This window comes from Haliotis cracherodii, unplaced genomic scaffold (genome assembly GCF_022045235.1).
Source record: "Haliotis cracherodii isolate W230 unplaced genomic scaffold, xgHalCrac1.p SCAF_5, whole genome shotgun sequence".
Lineage (NCBI taxonomy): Eukaryota > Metazoa > Mollusca > Gastropoda > Lepetellida > Haliotidae > Haliotis > Haliotis cracherodii.
The window spans coordinates 50,816,771-50,830,563 of NW_027266308.1; the positions used below are offsets into that span (position 1 = coordinate 50,816,771).

The following is a 13,793-nucleotide window of genomic DNA, read 5'->3' on the forward strand; positions in this document are numbered from 1 at the left end:
AGTTACGGGCTTAATGACAGAATCTATACAATCTAGACCCTATATTAGCCAGTCGAGAATGTTCTTTTGTTCAGGTTTCAAATTTTTAAGCAAGGATTTGTCAAAATATGTTTTGAAGCATAGTCGCCAATTTGAAATTAGTGCCATAAAGCACGAGAAAGCTGCCTTCTGATTGGGTAATGTTGACTTCTTGTCAGTAATTCCATTGGTCGGTCAAAGTTCACGAAAGGTCAGTCTGACGTGACCCGTAATGGGATGTCCTCAGATCTTTGTTTAGCGGTAGCGAGAACTAAGATCTGATTTTAATGAGATTGGTATATCTATGTAACCAAATAACAGTTGTGTACAATCAACCTGGGAAAGGGCCTTCCTATATAAACAAGCACACAAACTACTTTTGCTGCCCTGACGATTACATGAGAAATGCAGTATCTGCTATATTGGATCGCATTGTTTTTAAGTTTTAGAATTTTAAATTATTTTTTTCGGAAAATGGAAATTAAAACAAAACGTGCCGCAGACTTTATGATGATGCAGGCAGTGCCTAAGAACCAAGACTATTACTTTTTTTTAGCCTAACACCATCTCACTTAAATATCAGCATAGGTCTTTTCAGTTCTGGTGTCCTGATTAAACTGTATTGAAATGTGACCTTTCTTATCCCCAGGGCGAAGAAAGAAATGGACCAATTTATGAGTGTGTCACATGACTGGACTGACTTCTGCAACAGCCTTGATCAGAAGAAACTCATCCAGGCTCCGTTCTGTGGGGAAATCCCATGTGAGGACAAGATCAAGAAGGACAGTGCTAGGTGAGGACTAACGACAGGGTCCCTGTCCTGTAACTTTCCCTGATTGTCTCACTGGAGGTGGGGGCGGTCGGGTAGCCTAGTGGTTAAAGCGGTCGCTCGTCACGCCGAAAACCCGGGTTCGAATCCCGACATTGCTACAATGTGTGAAGCCCATTTCTGGTGTCCCCCTCCGTGATATTGCTGGAATATTGCTAAAAGCGACGTAAAACCATACCCACTCACTCACTCACTCACTCAACCGGAGGTGGGTCTTGTTGTCTCAATGTTGGACCTGGTTGCCGTTGTACAAAACAACCTTAGCGCTACGACTGTCGTAAGTCTGTGTTAAGGTATGGGAATTAGGATCACCTTAGCTCTGAGATCGCTTTGTACAACATCACCCTGGCCTATAGTGAATCCAGGGCGGTTGGGTAGCCTTGTGGTTAAAGCGTTCCTCGTCACGCCGAAGACGTTCGATTCTTAACATGAGTACAATGTGTGAAGCCCATTTCAGGTGTCCCCCGTCGTGATATTGCTGGAATATTGCTAAAAGCGGCGTAAAACCATACTCACTCACTCACTATAGTGAGTCCTCTCAACCTGTAGGAAACTGGTTTGCAGGACAGGACTGGATTGTTCAGCTTCATGACTTTTGCTGTAATGTTCCTCCACTGTTGCGTAAAACAACATTCACCCGCGAAACCTTCAGATGTGTCAGCAATATGTTTCTCTATGTCAACAGAATATCTTGTTTTTTGATTTGTTTGAGATATAGCAATACCTTACTTCCTACTGCACAGACATTTCTCCATTAGTTGGCTGTGGCCCTTCCGTTTTTTCAGTCCTTTATAAAAGTTCATGTTAACAAAATCAGTAGTCATCGGAAATCCATATAGCTAAATCATCTTCGTGTCACACAAAGGATTTCTTTTTTAGCCTGATTTTAATATGAACAGCCGTAGATACAGTTTATCATTGTTGTGTGAATGTCTTGTGTTGCAGGGACGTTGTTGTGGAGGAGGGGGCACCTGCTATGGGGGCCAAGGGGCTGTGTATCCCCTTTAAACAACCACAGGAGCTCAAGTCCGGGACGAAGTGCATTCACCCAGACTGTGGCAAACCAGCCAAATACTTCACACTGTTCGGCAGAAGCTACTAGAGAACAACAATTCATCAGTCCAGTAGTGGTTGACAACATGAAACTATCAGAGGGCTAGGCTCGGGGAAAAGTTGGATCAAGTCATTACAGTTCACACATCTGCTGATATGGTTCTCTGCATCTAGCTAATTAAATTAATGACTTATTGCCAAGTCCGCAGAAAGAATATCTGAATATCTGTTCACCCAGAGAATGAGTCTGGACGAAGATATATTTCTATGTCCATGAAGGGGTCGCGGGTCGCCCAGTCGTCTAAGGCGTCGCAATTTCCTGTGCAGAGTTGAGTCCCTTGGGTACGCTAGAAACTGATGATTGTGGGTTCGAATCCCGGTTCGCCCCAATTATGTTTCTAGGTTTGTCAGCACCATACCTGTGCTCATGGGGTTCACCGAAGTGGTAAACGTCTGAGACCTGCATCACTTCAGACTTTCCTGCTACATTAAGCTGACACGCCGTGATATAACGGGAATACTGTTAAAAGCGTTGTTAAACCCAACTCACTCACCCTATGTCCATGAAAATGGCTGTTTTCAAAACAAGCAAATATCTTAGCCAACTGGTTTCCTTTATTTCTACTCACCGCTTTATGACTTAGCAGTCAATATTTTGATAATGTAAGCTGTTAGATATCAAACTGATAACTCCATTTTATATGTAAATTGTCAGAAACGTTTTAATTATATCCTTCTTTCTTTATTCAATAGATTCAATACTGTAGTGTATTCGTAGAATCTTTTTATCTTCACAATGAAATATAAACGTAGATTGAGCCTAGTCCTCTAAAGTGGTTCATTTAAGAGGTTTTAACATTTGTCTGAATCACTCACTACTGTGTTTTGTTAATGACATGTTAAACTTTTAACAGAAAAGTTAATTGGCAGCAGTTATTCAGAAAAAGAAAATTCAAATTTTTAAGCAATGTATTCTTCCGACTGTGATATTAAACTATGTCATTGTTTATTAATTGTATATTAAAAGGATATGGTTATTTCGGAGAGAAATTAATTTATTTCCTAACATGTCTAACAAATGTGAACTCTGCATGTGGATTTAAGTGGTAAAGTTGTCAATGCAATATCACTCAACCCAATTTGAGGATCATAATTTCATTTCTTGTTCACAGGATAGTTGATACCCAGCATGTTAGTGTGCCTTCCTTGTCATAATGTACATATGTACATGAATAAAACCCTTCAACCTCAAGAGCAATGTTTTTATTTTAGCCTTGTGCTGACAAAACATGCAGCGTTACTGAAGGCCATAAGCCTGTTATACATGCTCTATGATCATGGGATCGAATCCCAATTTGCCCCGTTTCTAGGTTTGTCTGCACCATACCCATGCTCATGGGTTTCACCGAAGTTGTAAACGTCTGAGACCTGCGTCACGCTGTGATATATCTGGAATACTGCTGAAAGCGGTGTTAAACCCGGCTCACTCATTTACTGTGAATAGTCTCAATGCAGCAATGATATGGTCACAAAGGCCAGTAAAATGCATTCCACGTCTTGATACATCGCCAACTAGGGCTGCAACGATACAGGAAGATCAGGATACGATACGCATCTCGATATTCTGGTCACGATACCTTACGTATCTCGATACGCAATGATACAAAAACAAGACTTAAAAGCATGTCAAGATTGAACCTTTCATGAGTTTGGAACAGTCCAAATTATTTTATAATAACAAGACTACTGAAGTTGTTAAGCTTCAAAGTGGAACTCACTCACTCACTCACTCACTCACTCACTCCTTCAAAACAATTCAAAGTTCAAACACCAGAAAATAATCAATGTACTTCACCAGTGATACAACTTCAAAGAATTTTTATGCAATGGTCGAAGAAATTGCATCAGAAATTATTGTTTTATCAGGAATTATATATTCCAATATGGTGTTACTTTAGTTGCAGCTTTTACTATATATGTATTTAAAATTATAAAAACCACAAGTGTAGCACTTTGGTACTGGTGATTGCTGTTGCAGGATATTTTTACGTATGGAACAATTTGACCAGACACGGTGGGGACTTCCCAGCGACATGTATTTCGATTGCGAAAATGTTATGTTGACATATATTAGCCAAATTTCCACAAATATGACTTATTATATATATAGTAAAAGCTGCAGCTAAAGGAACAGGATATATTTCAGATACACCTTGGAATACCTTTCCCTTGACATTACCTGATCACCACGCTTAATTCCATTGAGGCAAGTACTTATGTAGCATTGGAGCTGTTGATAGAACCTGTAATAATATCCTTGATTATTTTACAAGTTGGAGAAATTTTATGCTTGTATTGACTTTTCTGTTTTGTGTGACGGTCCCTACCATCTTTTGGCAATGTTATAAACAAGTGCCTTGCAGGTTCTCTGCTTTAATCTGTCACAACTAATAACAAGATGGTTGTATACATTATGTAAACTTAAGTAACGTCAGCTTTGAGAAACAGGTCACCGTTTAATGTAATATCGGAAATGCTAGAAAACTACTTTCTGGCTTCATTTAATAAATACGAGTCATAGGACTATAAAAAGAGCATACCGTATTCGACGTAATAAGCGTCCACGGCGATATTTGCTCATATATTGGCTAGTGAACAATCCTAATTAGCACCACTTCCGATTGATCAATGTACACAAGACCTATTTATTTGTGTATAATCCGCACTCGTGTGTAATATGCACCCTCAATTATGGGCAATTGAATTCTTGAAAAATATATCTGTAGTATATAAACATTTCAGGCTGTCAGCAAAAACCACGAAATGTATCTTTCAACTCTGTTGTTTTCACCAAAATAATATTCTAATAAGAGCCCCTATTTCTAATTTTGAGAGCGCCCTGGGCGCTTATTACGTCGAATACGGTATATCAAAATAACGCAAATTGCCCTAATCTTATCTAGCATGTCCTAACTGACACTGTGATAAAGCTTAAAATGTACTTTTACAGGTAAAATGATGATCAACTTCATGCATGTATGAAATGGCCTTTTACCTGAGGTAATTAATTAACACCTATCCCGAGGTGATGACCTCACACCGTCCCGTGCATTCTCCCAGGTGCAAATGTCACCGTGTTGGGGGTGTTCTCAAAATATTGCTGTTATTGTCATGAATTGATATGTGCTTTAATTTGGTAGCAATTTAGGATATGTACTGCATTATATTTGCTTGGAAACATGATGAAATAGTTGAGAGCTATGAAACGGGATGAGTATTGGAAGGTTGCTGTTTTGGAATCCAGAAGTATTTGTTGTTATGTACAGATGATTTCTTGAGGTAGCATTTATCTCCGCTGATGATGTATATGAATCTGTACTTTTGAATGTTGTGTTATGTCTTGCCACGAACCCTTTACGCTCATCCAAGATGGGCACAACAGGGTTGAGCTCACGATGTCTGACTGCCGTACGTAACACAACGTAACCGTGTTATGCCGCCAGCACAAATGTCCTGTTATTCAGCCGAATTTTCTCCATGAGTTGAACTTTCGTTTTCTATGGTCTGAATTCGACAATGTCATATATTGTATGGTCGCCTTCAGACCACTCATGGTTTGGGCGACAGTATCTGATTCCCAAACGTTAATAATATTAACTGGCGTTATCCATGACAATGACGTTGTTTAAAATGGGCAATAGCTGAAGTTCCTACCTGTCTATGAACACATCACTTCCTATAATTTCCTTATGAAAATCACCATTTTTCTATTTCGTCTCGAAAACTAACACACATCAATAAGCTCCATATCATGGGTTGCAGCGTGCAAAACATGATTACCTTTACCTGATGGTCTGTGGGTGTTTTTTGTCCATCTGCCGATAGCCACTTGTAGTCAGTGGAATGATTCATCAAGGTAAATCTGAACGCCCTTACTGTGATAGTTATGAATGGTTCAGAGATAATGTGACCACAGACAGGATGGAACATTTTCCCCAGAAATGTGCTCGGTCATCGCCAAGCGCAGTGTATCGAAATCCCATCTCTTGGAAAGCAATAGTTCGTGCAGTTAACAATTGTATCTCTATGTCCTCCCTAATTCTACTTCAAGTAGGGTTACCTTCTGCTCATGAAGCTTGTACCATATATGCCTAATCACCCTGTATCAAAGCTGTCTAATATCCTTTTACATCCCAGTATTTTTTTCAGACCACCTCTATACCTGTTTTGTTTTATTTATCATACCAGACTTGATGGTATGCATTGAAAACCCAATAGCTTGGGCAGTTCGGTAATTCAGTCTATCTAAATTAATAAATGGTTTCCCCTCTAAAGTGTAAAGAACTTGTACATACATTTCCCAGTACAGACTCCATATCGTGTACCATGGTTATGGCTATGCAAGCGTAATGTTACATGCTTCATGGGAGCAATGTTAACAAAGCAAACGCATCATCATTTTGTCCTTTTAGAAGATGCACATTATTATCATTATAACGGAGTCACGTGCGCATATTTCAAAAGTCCGTTTCAGATTGCCATGATTGGACTTGGAATAAATGTAAACTTCCTGTTTTCGTTCAAATTTGCCTCCTGTAAACTTGTCGATATGACTCCTTGAGACTGAAATATTTCAAACCATAGGTAGGGCGATCAGAAGTTACTCGATATTTAAATAAGTCTGTGAAAAATTATATCCTTTTTTTAACAGGCAAAAAGCAATTTTCTAGCATTTCTTATACTTTAGTACTGGTATGTATTGATTTCCGTCATGTAAACCATGTTATACAAATGTTTCATGTAGTCACGCTGTATAATACCTAAATGAGCCCAGTGTCCATTGCTATTGCATGAAACAGGGTTTTCATCCTGGAAACTGGTCACAATAATTATTCCCCTGTAAGGGCTATTGTTATTGTCTCACATTGCAAATAACACACAAAATGTGTTTGTTTTAATTTCTGCAACTCAGGTCCTGGTGGGGGCTTAATGTCAGGTTCAATATGATGTTGCTTGTACTTGTGCTGACTTCTGTCAGCTTTATAGCGCTAGTCTGAGATGTCATGCTGCAGTTTATGGACACCCCACTCGGACACATACATACATCTCCAAGCTGGACAGTCCTTGTGTTATCTCCTTAATGCCGAGAGCAAGGCAGGGTAACAATAAGTACCATATTTTAACGTCTTTGGTATAGCACAGCCAGGGAATGTTAGATCTACAGACTTAACACTCAGTCAGCAATATTACTCATTCTGAGAGTCAAATCGGGATCAGAAACACCAAACCTGTGGTCTTTTAATGAAACCTTCCACAAAGAACAAAAGACAAAACATAGAAGGACAATGGCTTTTAATTCACAGGTGCTACACAAATTACATTCTCTTCAACAAGAAATGTTTATTGTTCATGTCACTTCACATGGGTCACAGATTTAGGTCCTGCCAAAAAAGCCACCCTGTCCTCCATAACACTCAGTCCAGCTGAAATCAAAAGCACACATTCGTTACATGAATGCACCAAACTACTCATCTTTTGAGAGGAAAAACAGATATATTTAAATGTACACGACATCTTTTTTGAAAACCATGGAATGATGAATATATTGCCCTCAAAAGTAGAATATCATATTACGCTGACAAACAATTTGAGTCTTAGCATGATAAAATAACTTTCCCTGCAACCTTGAGACTAAGAATACCCAGAATGTGTAATTGGCAATTACTGTTTCAGACTAGGTGAATCATGATAAAGTATACCTTTGTGGTACTAAGCAAACAAGATAAATTCAAGGGACATACTGGGGCTCTTCATATTAAAAGGAAGAGAATGTTGTTTTAATGCCAATCAGCAATACTTTAGCCATATCACATCATCCCATATAATCAAGTCAAACAAGCGATTAACTGCATTAACACATCTCTTCAAGTTACAATGACTAGTCAGACAATGTATCAACCGGATCCCCAATGTCAGCCAGGCATGTCATACTGATATTACACATAGGTGCAGGGATATAAATGCAATCATTTTAGTAATTCTCACTGAGCATTATAATTTCTGCTTCATGATCAAGGCTATTAATCATGATAATTATGCCAGTTGTTCCAAAATCAACACATTGTTGCAAATAATTAAAGATGACCAGGAACATGAACTGTATTTTCCCCTGCAAAGATTTAGCAAGGATAGTAAGTTCTACTAATGAAAACAATTTACCTTCTTGAAGCCAATATCATCAGCATACTGTCTGAAGCATCGTCTGCATATATTTAGACCGTATTTCCTGATGAGTCCGTGAGAATTATTGCACACACGGCTGAAATGACAGAAATATATCTTAGTATCTTTCTAATGTGGTAATAAAACATTAATTCAAAGTCCTGACATAGACTTGGAGCATACTTACAGTTGTGCAGCATTGCATATGGTCAGTAAATTAGTCGCATCCGGACATATTAACGTATTGTCTGTTTTGTATGTTTCTTTGATGTTTAACACCGCACTCAGCAATATTCCAGCTATATGACGGTCTGTAAATAATCGACTCCGGAATAGACAATCCAGTTATTGACATCATGAGCATCAATCTACGCAATTGGGGGCATACGATCACGATAACACACATCAACAAATTCAGCGAGCCTGACTACCCGATCCCGTTAGTCGCCTCTTACGACAAGCATGAGTTGCTGAAGACCTATTCTATCCCGATCATCACGGGTCTCATATACTAATGAAGAACTTGTCAGACGGTATCTCGACGTTTATATGGTAGATATATACAAACACCAGAAAATGTCCAACTCAGATAATACTGTGCAATGTATGTGAAAACAATAAGTTGTTTGGTGAAGGAAGATTCTTATCTCGGGATGATTTTAAGAATGTCAAGTCACTAAGTACTTCTATTCTGCAGATATTGTAAATCGCATTAGGTATAAAACTTTCGCATTTACATGACATCCTTAGGTGTAACGAAACATCCCCACACTGCAATCACAAGCGTGTCGCATAGCCGCGAACCATGTGGACACGTGAAATCAGGAGTTTCCTCACATAAACTAGCCCCAAATGATATAAATATAGTGAATAATTAATCTAAATCGGTCTTAAACAATGCACTAATCCATTCTGTTTTTATTGAACTAAAAATCGAGCAGTACCAGTATCTTGAGCCAGGCCCATAGCGTCTTGGGTGAGAGTGCCAGATATTCTGAAAACCCATGATGGCGACTTGAGTCAGAAAGGCCGCATGGAGGTTACCACAGTCTGAACGTGAATGAAATTACCCACAATCCCGCGCTATAGCCGTGTTCTTCACAACTAAGGTAAACTAGACTTGCAATAAGTCTATTCCTAATTTTCTCTGAAAAAGGATCGTCCTGCATCATGAATGTGGAATATATATATTTTATGAAACCCAAACTTATCTAGATTATAAAAATATCTAGTCCAGCTGTATTCAACATGAAATAATCAGCATCAGAATATATTTTTGCTCTAGAGGAGAAAATTGTATTGTGTAATAAAAGATCACATATGGACTATATCTTAGTCTCTAAAAATGATATAAGTGCATGATGTAAAAAATCAGTCTGCCTGTTTTTTTTGCTTTTGCCTTTGTGTGTGTGTGTGTCCATAACTTGTCCAATTTACACAACGGTATGAAATATCTCAGTATTCCTATCAAAAGATATCAGACATGGCTGACAGTCGGTACAAACCCAAGGAATGAGGAAGGACACCCAATTCATGCCAAGTCCCAACTTTCAATACTTCTATTAACAAGGTTACCGTATTTGATGTAATAAGCGCCCCACTCTAATAAGTGCACACAGCGATATTTGGTAATAAATTGGATAGTGATCAATCCCAATTACCACCCCTTTTGATTGATCAATGTACACAAGACTTATTCATTCGTGTATAATATGCACTCGTGTGTTATATGCACCCTTAATTATGGGCAATTAAATTCTGGAAAATATATCTATCTTGTATAATACACAGAGATTCTTCTTTTGTATCATTTCAGGCTGTCAACAAAAAACACAAAATTTACAATCTTTCAACTCCGTTTCTTTTCTCACCAAAATTATATTCTAATAATTTATATTTCTAATTTTGAGAGTCCCTGGGTGTTTATTACGTCGAATACGGTATGTCATTTGGTACAAATTCAAAGCTTTTCAAGCTATTTTGGTGATTTTCAAGGTTTGTCAAGGTTGACTATTAAAATCAATGCATTTTTAGGAGAAACCCGTAAATTCAAGGCCTATTCAAGCCTGTACGAACCTCTCGAACATTGGAATAGCAATGATTTAATTAACGTGTGTAGTCAGTCCAAGAGGGTAGGCAATCTGCTCTGAAACACTGCACTCATGTGCAGTTATTTACTGAGAGACAACCTTTGGGGATCCCAGGTCAGAATAGGGGATTGGTTGGTCCGGCTCTGTGATTCAACAAAGTTTGTCATTGTACCCTGACAGCTTAGGACATTGATTATGCCCCAGACACAAGTATTTACAGGCTGCATGGATACAGCAAGGACACTGCTCACTGCAGTGTTAAACTACAAACCAAATAAACCCATTGAGACACAAGTATTTACAGGCTGCCTGGATACAGCAAGAACACTGCTGACTGCAGTGTTAAACTACAAACCAAATAAACCCATTGAGACACAAGTATTTACAGGCTGCCTGGATACAGCAAGGACACTGCTGACTGCAGTGTTAAACTACAAACCAAATAAACCCATTGAGACACAAGTATTTACAGGCTGCCTGGATACAGCAAGGACACTGCTGACTGCAGTGTTAAACTACAAACCAAATAAACCCATTGAGACACAAGTATTTACAGGCTGCACGGATACAGCAAGGACACTGCTGACTGCAGTGTTAAACTACAAACCAAATAAACCCATTGAGACACAAGTATTTACAGGCTGCCTGGATACAGCAAGGACACTGCTGACTGCAGTGTTAAACTACAAACCAAATAAACCCATTGAGACACAAGTATTTACAGGCTGCACGGATACAGCAAGGACACTGCTGACTGCAGTGTTAAACTACAAACCAAATAAACCCATTGAGACACAAGTATTTACAGGCTGCCTGGATACAGCAAGGACACTGCTGACTGCAGTGTTAAACTACAAACCAAATAAACCCATTGAGACACAAGTATTTACAGGCTGCCTGGATACAGCAAGGACACTGCTGACTGCAGTGTTAAACTACAAACCAAATAAACCCATTGAGACACAAGTATTTACAGGCTGCCTGGATACAGCAAGGACACTGCTGACTGCAGTGTTAAACTACAAACCAAATAAACCCATTGAGACACAAGTATTTACAGGCTGCCTGGATACAGCAAGGACACTGCTGACTGCAGTGTTAAACTACAAACCAAATAAACCCATTGAGACACAAGTATTTACAGGCTGCCTGGATAAAGCAAGGACACTGCTGACTGCAGTGTTAAACTACAAACCAAATAAACCCATTGAGACACAAGTATTTACAGGCTGCCTGGATACAGCAAGGACACTGCTGACTGCAGTGTTAAACTACAAACCAAATAAACCCATTGAGACACAAGTATTTACAGGCTGCCTGGATACAGCAAGGACACTGCTGACTGCAGTGTTAAACTACAAACCAAATAAACCCATTGAGACACAAGTATTTACAGGCTGCCTGGATACAGCAAGGACACTGCTGACTGCAGTGTTAAACTACAAACCAAATAAACCCATTGAAACACAAGTATTTACAGGCTGCACGGATACAGCAAGGACACTGCTGACTGCAGTGTTAAACTACAAACCAAATAAACCCATTGAGACACAAGTATTTACAGGCTGCCTGGATACAGCAAGGACACTGCTGACTGCAGTGTTAAACTACAAACCAAATAAACCCATTGAGACACAAGTATTTACAGGCTGCCTGGATACAGCAAGGACACTGCTGACTGCAGTGTTAAACTACAAACCAAATAAACCCATTGAGACACAAGTATTTACAGGCTGCCTGGATAAAGCAAGGACACTGCTGACTGCAGTGTTAAACTACAAACCAAATAAACCCATTGAGACACAAGTATTTACAGGCTGCCTGGATACAGCAAGGACACTGCTGACTGCAGTGTTAAACTACAAACCAAATAAACCCATTGAGACACAAGTATTTACAGGCTGCCTGGATACAGCAAGGACACTGCTGACTGCAGTGTTAAACTACAAACCAAATAAACCCATTGAGACACAAGTATTTACAGGCTGCCTGGATACAGCAAGGACACTGCTGACTGCAGTGTTAAACTACAAACCAAATAAACCCATTGAAACACAAGTATTTACAGGCTGCACGGATACAGCAAGGACACTGCTGACTGCAGTGTTAAACTACAAACCAAATAAACCCATTGAGACACAAGTATTTACAGGCTGCCTGGATACAGCAAGGACACTGCTGACTGCAGTGTTAAACTACAAACCAAATAAACCCATTGAGACACAAGTATTTACAGGCTGCACGGATACAGCAAGGACACTGCTGACTGCAGTGTTAAACTACAAACCAAATAAACCCATTGAGACACAAGTATTTACAGGCTGCACGGATACAGCAAGGACACTGCTGACTGCAGTGTTAAACTACAAACCAAATAAACCCATTGAGACACAAGTATTTACAGGCTGCCTGGATACAGCAAGGACACTGCTGACTGCAGTGTTAAACTACAAACCAAATAAACCCATTGAGACACAAGTATTTACAGGCTGCCTGGATACAGCAAGGACACTGCTGACTGCAGTGTTAAACTACAAACCAAATAAACCCATTGAGACACAAGTATTTACAGGCTGCACGGATAAAGCAAGGACACTGCTGACTGCAGTGTTAAAACTACAAACCAAATAAACCCATTGAGACACAAGTATTTACAGGCTGCCTGGATACAGCAAGGACACTGCTGACTGCAGTGTTAAACTACAAACCAAATAAACCCATTGAGACACAAGTATTTACAGGCTGCCTGGATACAGCAAGGACACTGCTGACTGCAGTGTTAAACTACAAACCAAATAAACCCATTGAGACACAAGTATTTACAGGCTGCCTGGATACAGCAAGGACACTGCTGACTGCAGTGTTAAACTACAAACCAAATAAACCCATTGAGACACAAGTATTTACAGGCTGCCTGGATACAGCAAGGACACTGCTGACTGCAGTGTTAAACTACAAACCAAATAAACCCATTGAGACACAAGTATTTACAGGCTGCCTGGATACAGCAAGGACACTGCTGACTGCAGTGTTAAAACTACAAACCAAATAAACCCATTGAGACACAAGTATTTACAGGCTGCCTGGATACAGCAAGGACACTGCTGACTGCAGTGTTAAACTACAAACCAAATAAACCCATTGAGACACAAGTATTTACAGGCTGCCTGGATTCAGCAAGGACACTGCTGACTGCAGTGTTAAACTACAAACCAAATAAACCCATTGAGACACAAGTATTTACAGGCTGCCTGGATACAGCAAGGACACTGCTGACTGCAGTGTTAAACTACAAACCAAATAAACCCATTGAGACACAAGTATTTACAGGCTGCCTGGATACAGCAAGGACACTGCTGACTGCAGTGTTAAACTACAAACCAAATAAACCCATTGAGACACAAGTATTTACAGGCTGCACGGATAAAGCAAGGACACTGCTGACTGCAGTGTTAAAACTACAAACCAAATAAACCCATTGAGACACAAGTATTTACAGGCTGCCTGGATACAGCAAGGACACTGCTGACTGCAGTGTTAAACTACAAACCAAATAAACCCATTGAGACACAAGTATTTAC

At 39.5% G+C, this 13,793-nt stretch overlaps 1 protein-coding gene across 1 annotated transcript in view; it reads left to right on the plus strand.

Moving 5' to 3' along the window:
- Positions 1-3,152, plus strand: part of LOC139442083 (bifunctional glutamate/proline--tRNA ligase-like) — a 52,112-nt gene extending 48,960 nt beyond the window's left edge. The window contains exons 32-33 of the mRNA XM_071222865.1: positions 668-811; positions 1,793-3,152. Coding sequence (XP_071078966.1) covers positions 668-811; positions 1,793-1,949 — 301 coding nt within the window. The 3' untranslated portion in view covers positions 1,950-3,152. The remainder of the gene's footprint in view (positions 1-667; positions 812-1,792) is intronic.
- Positions 3,153-13,793: the final 10,641 nt, after the last annotated feature.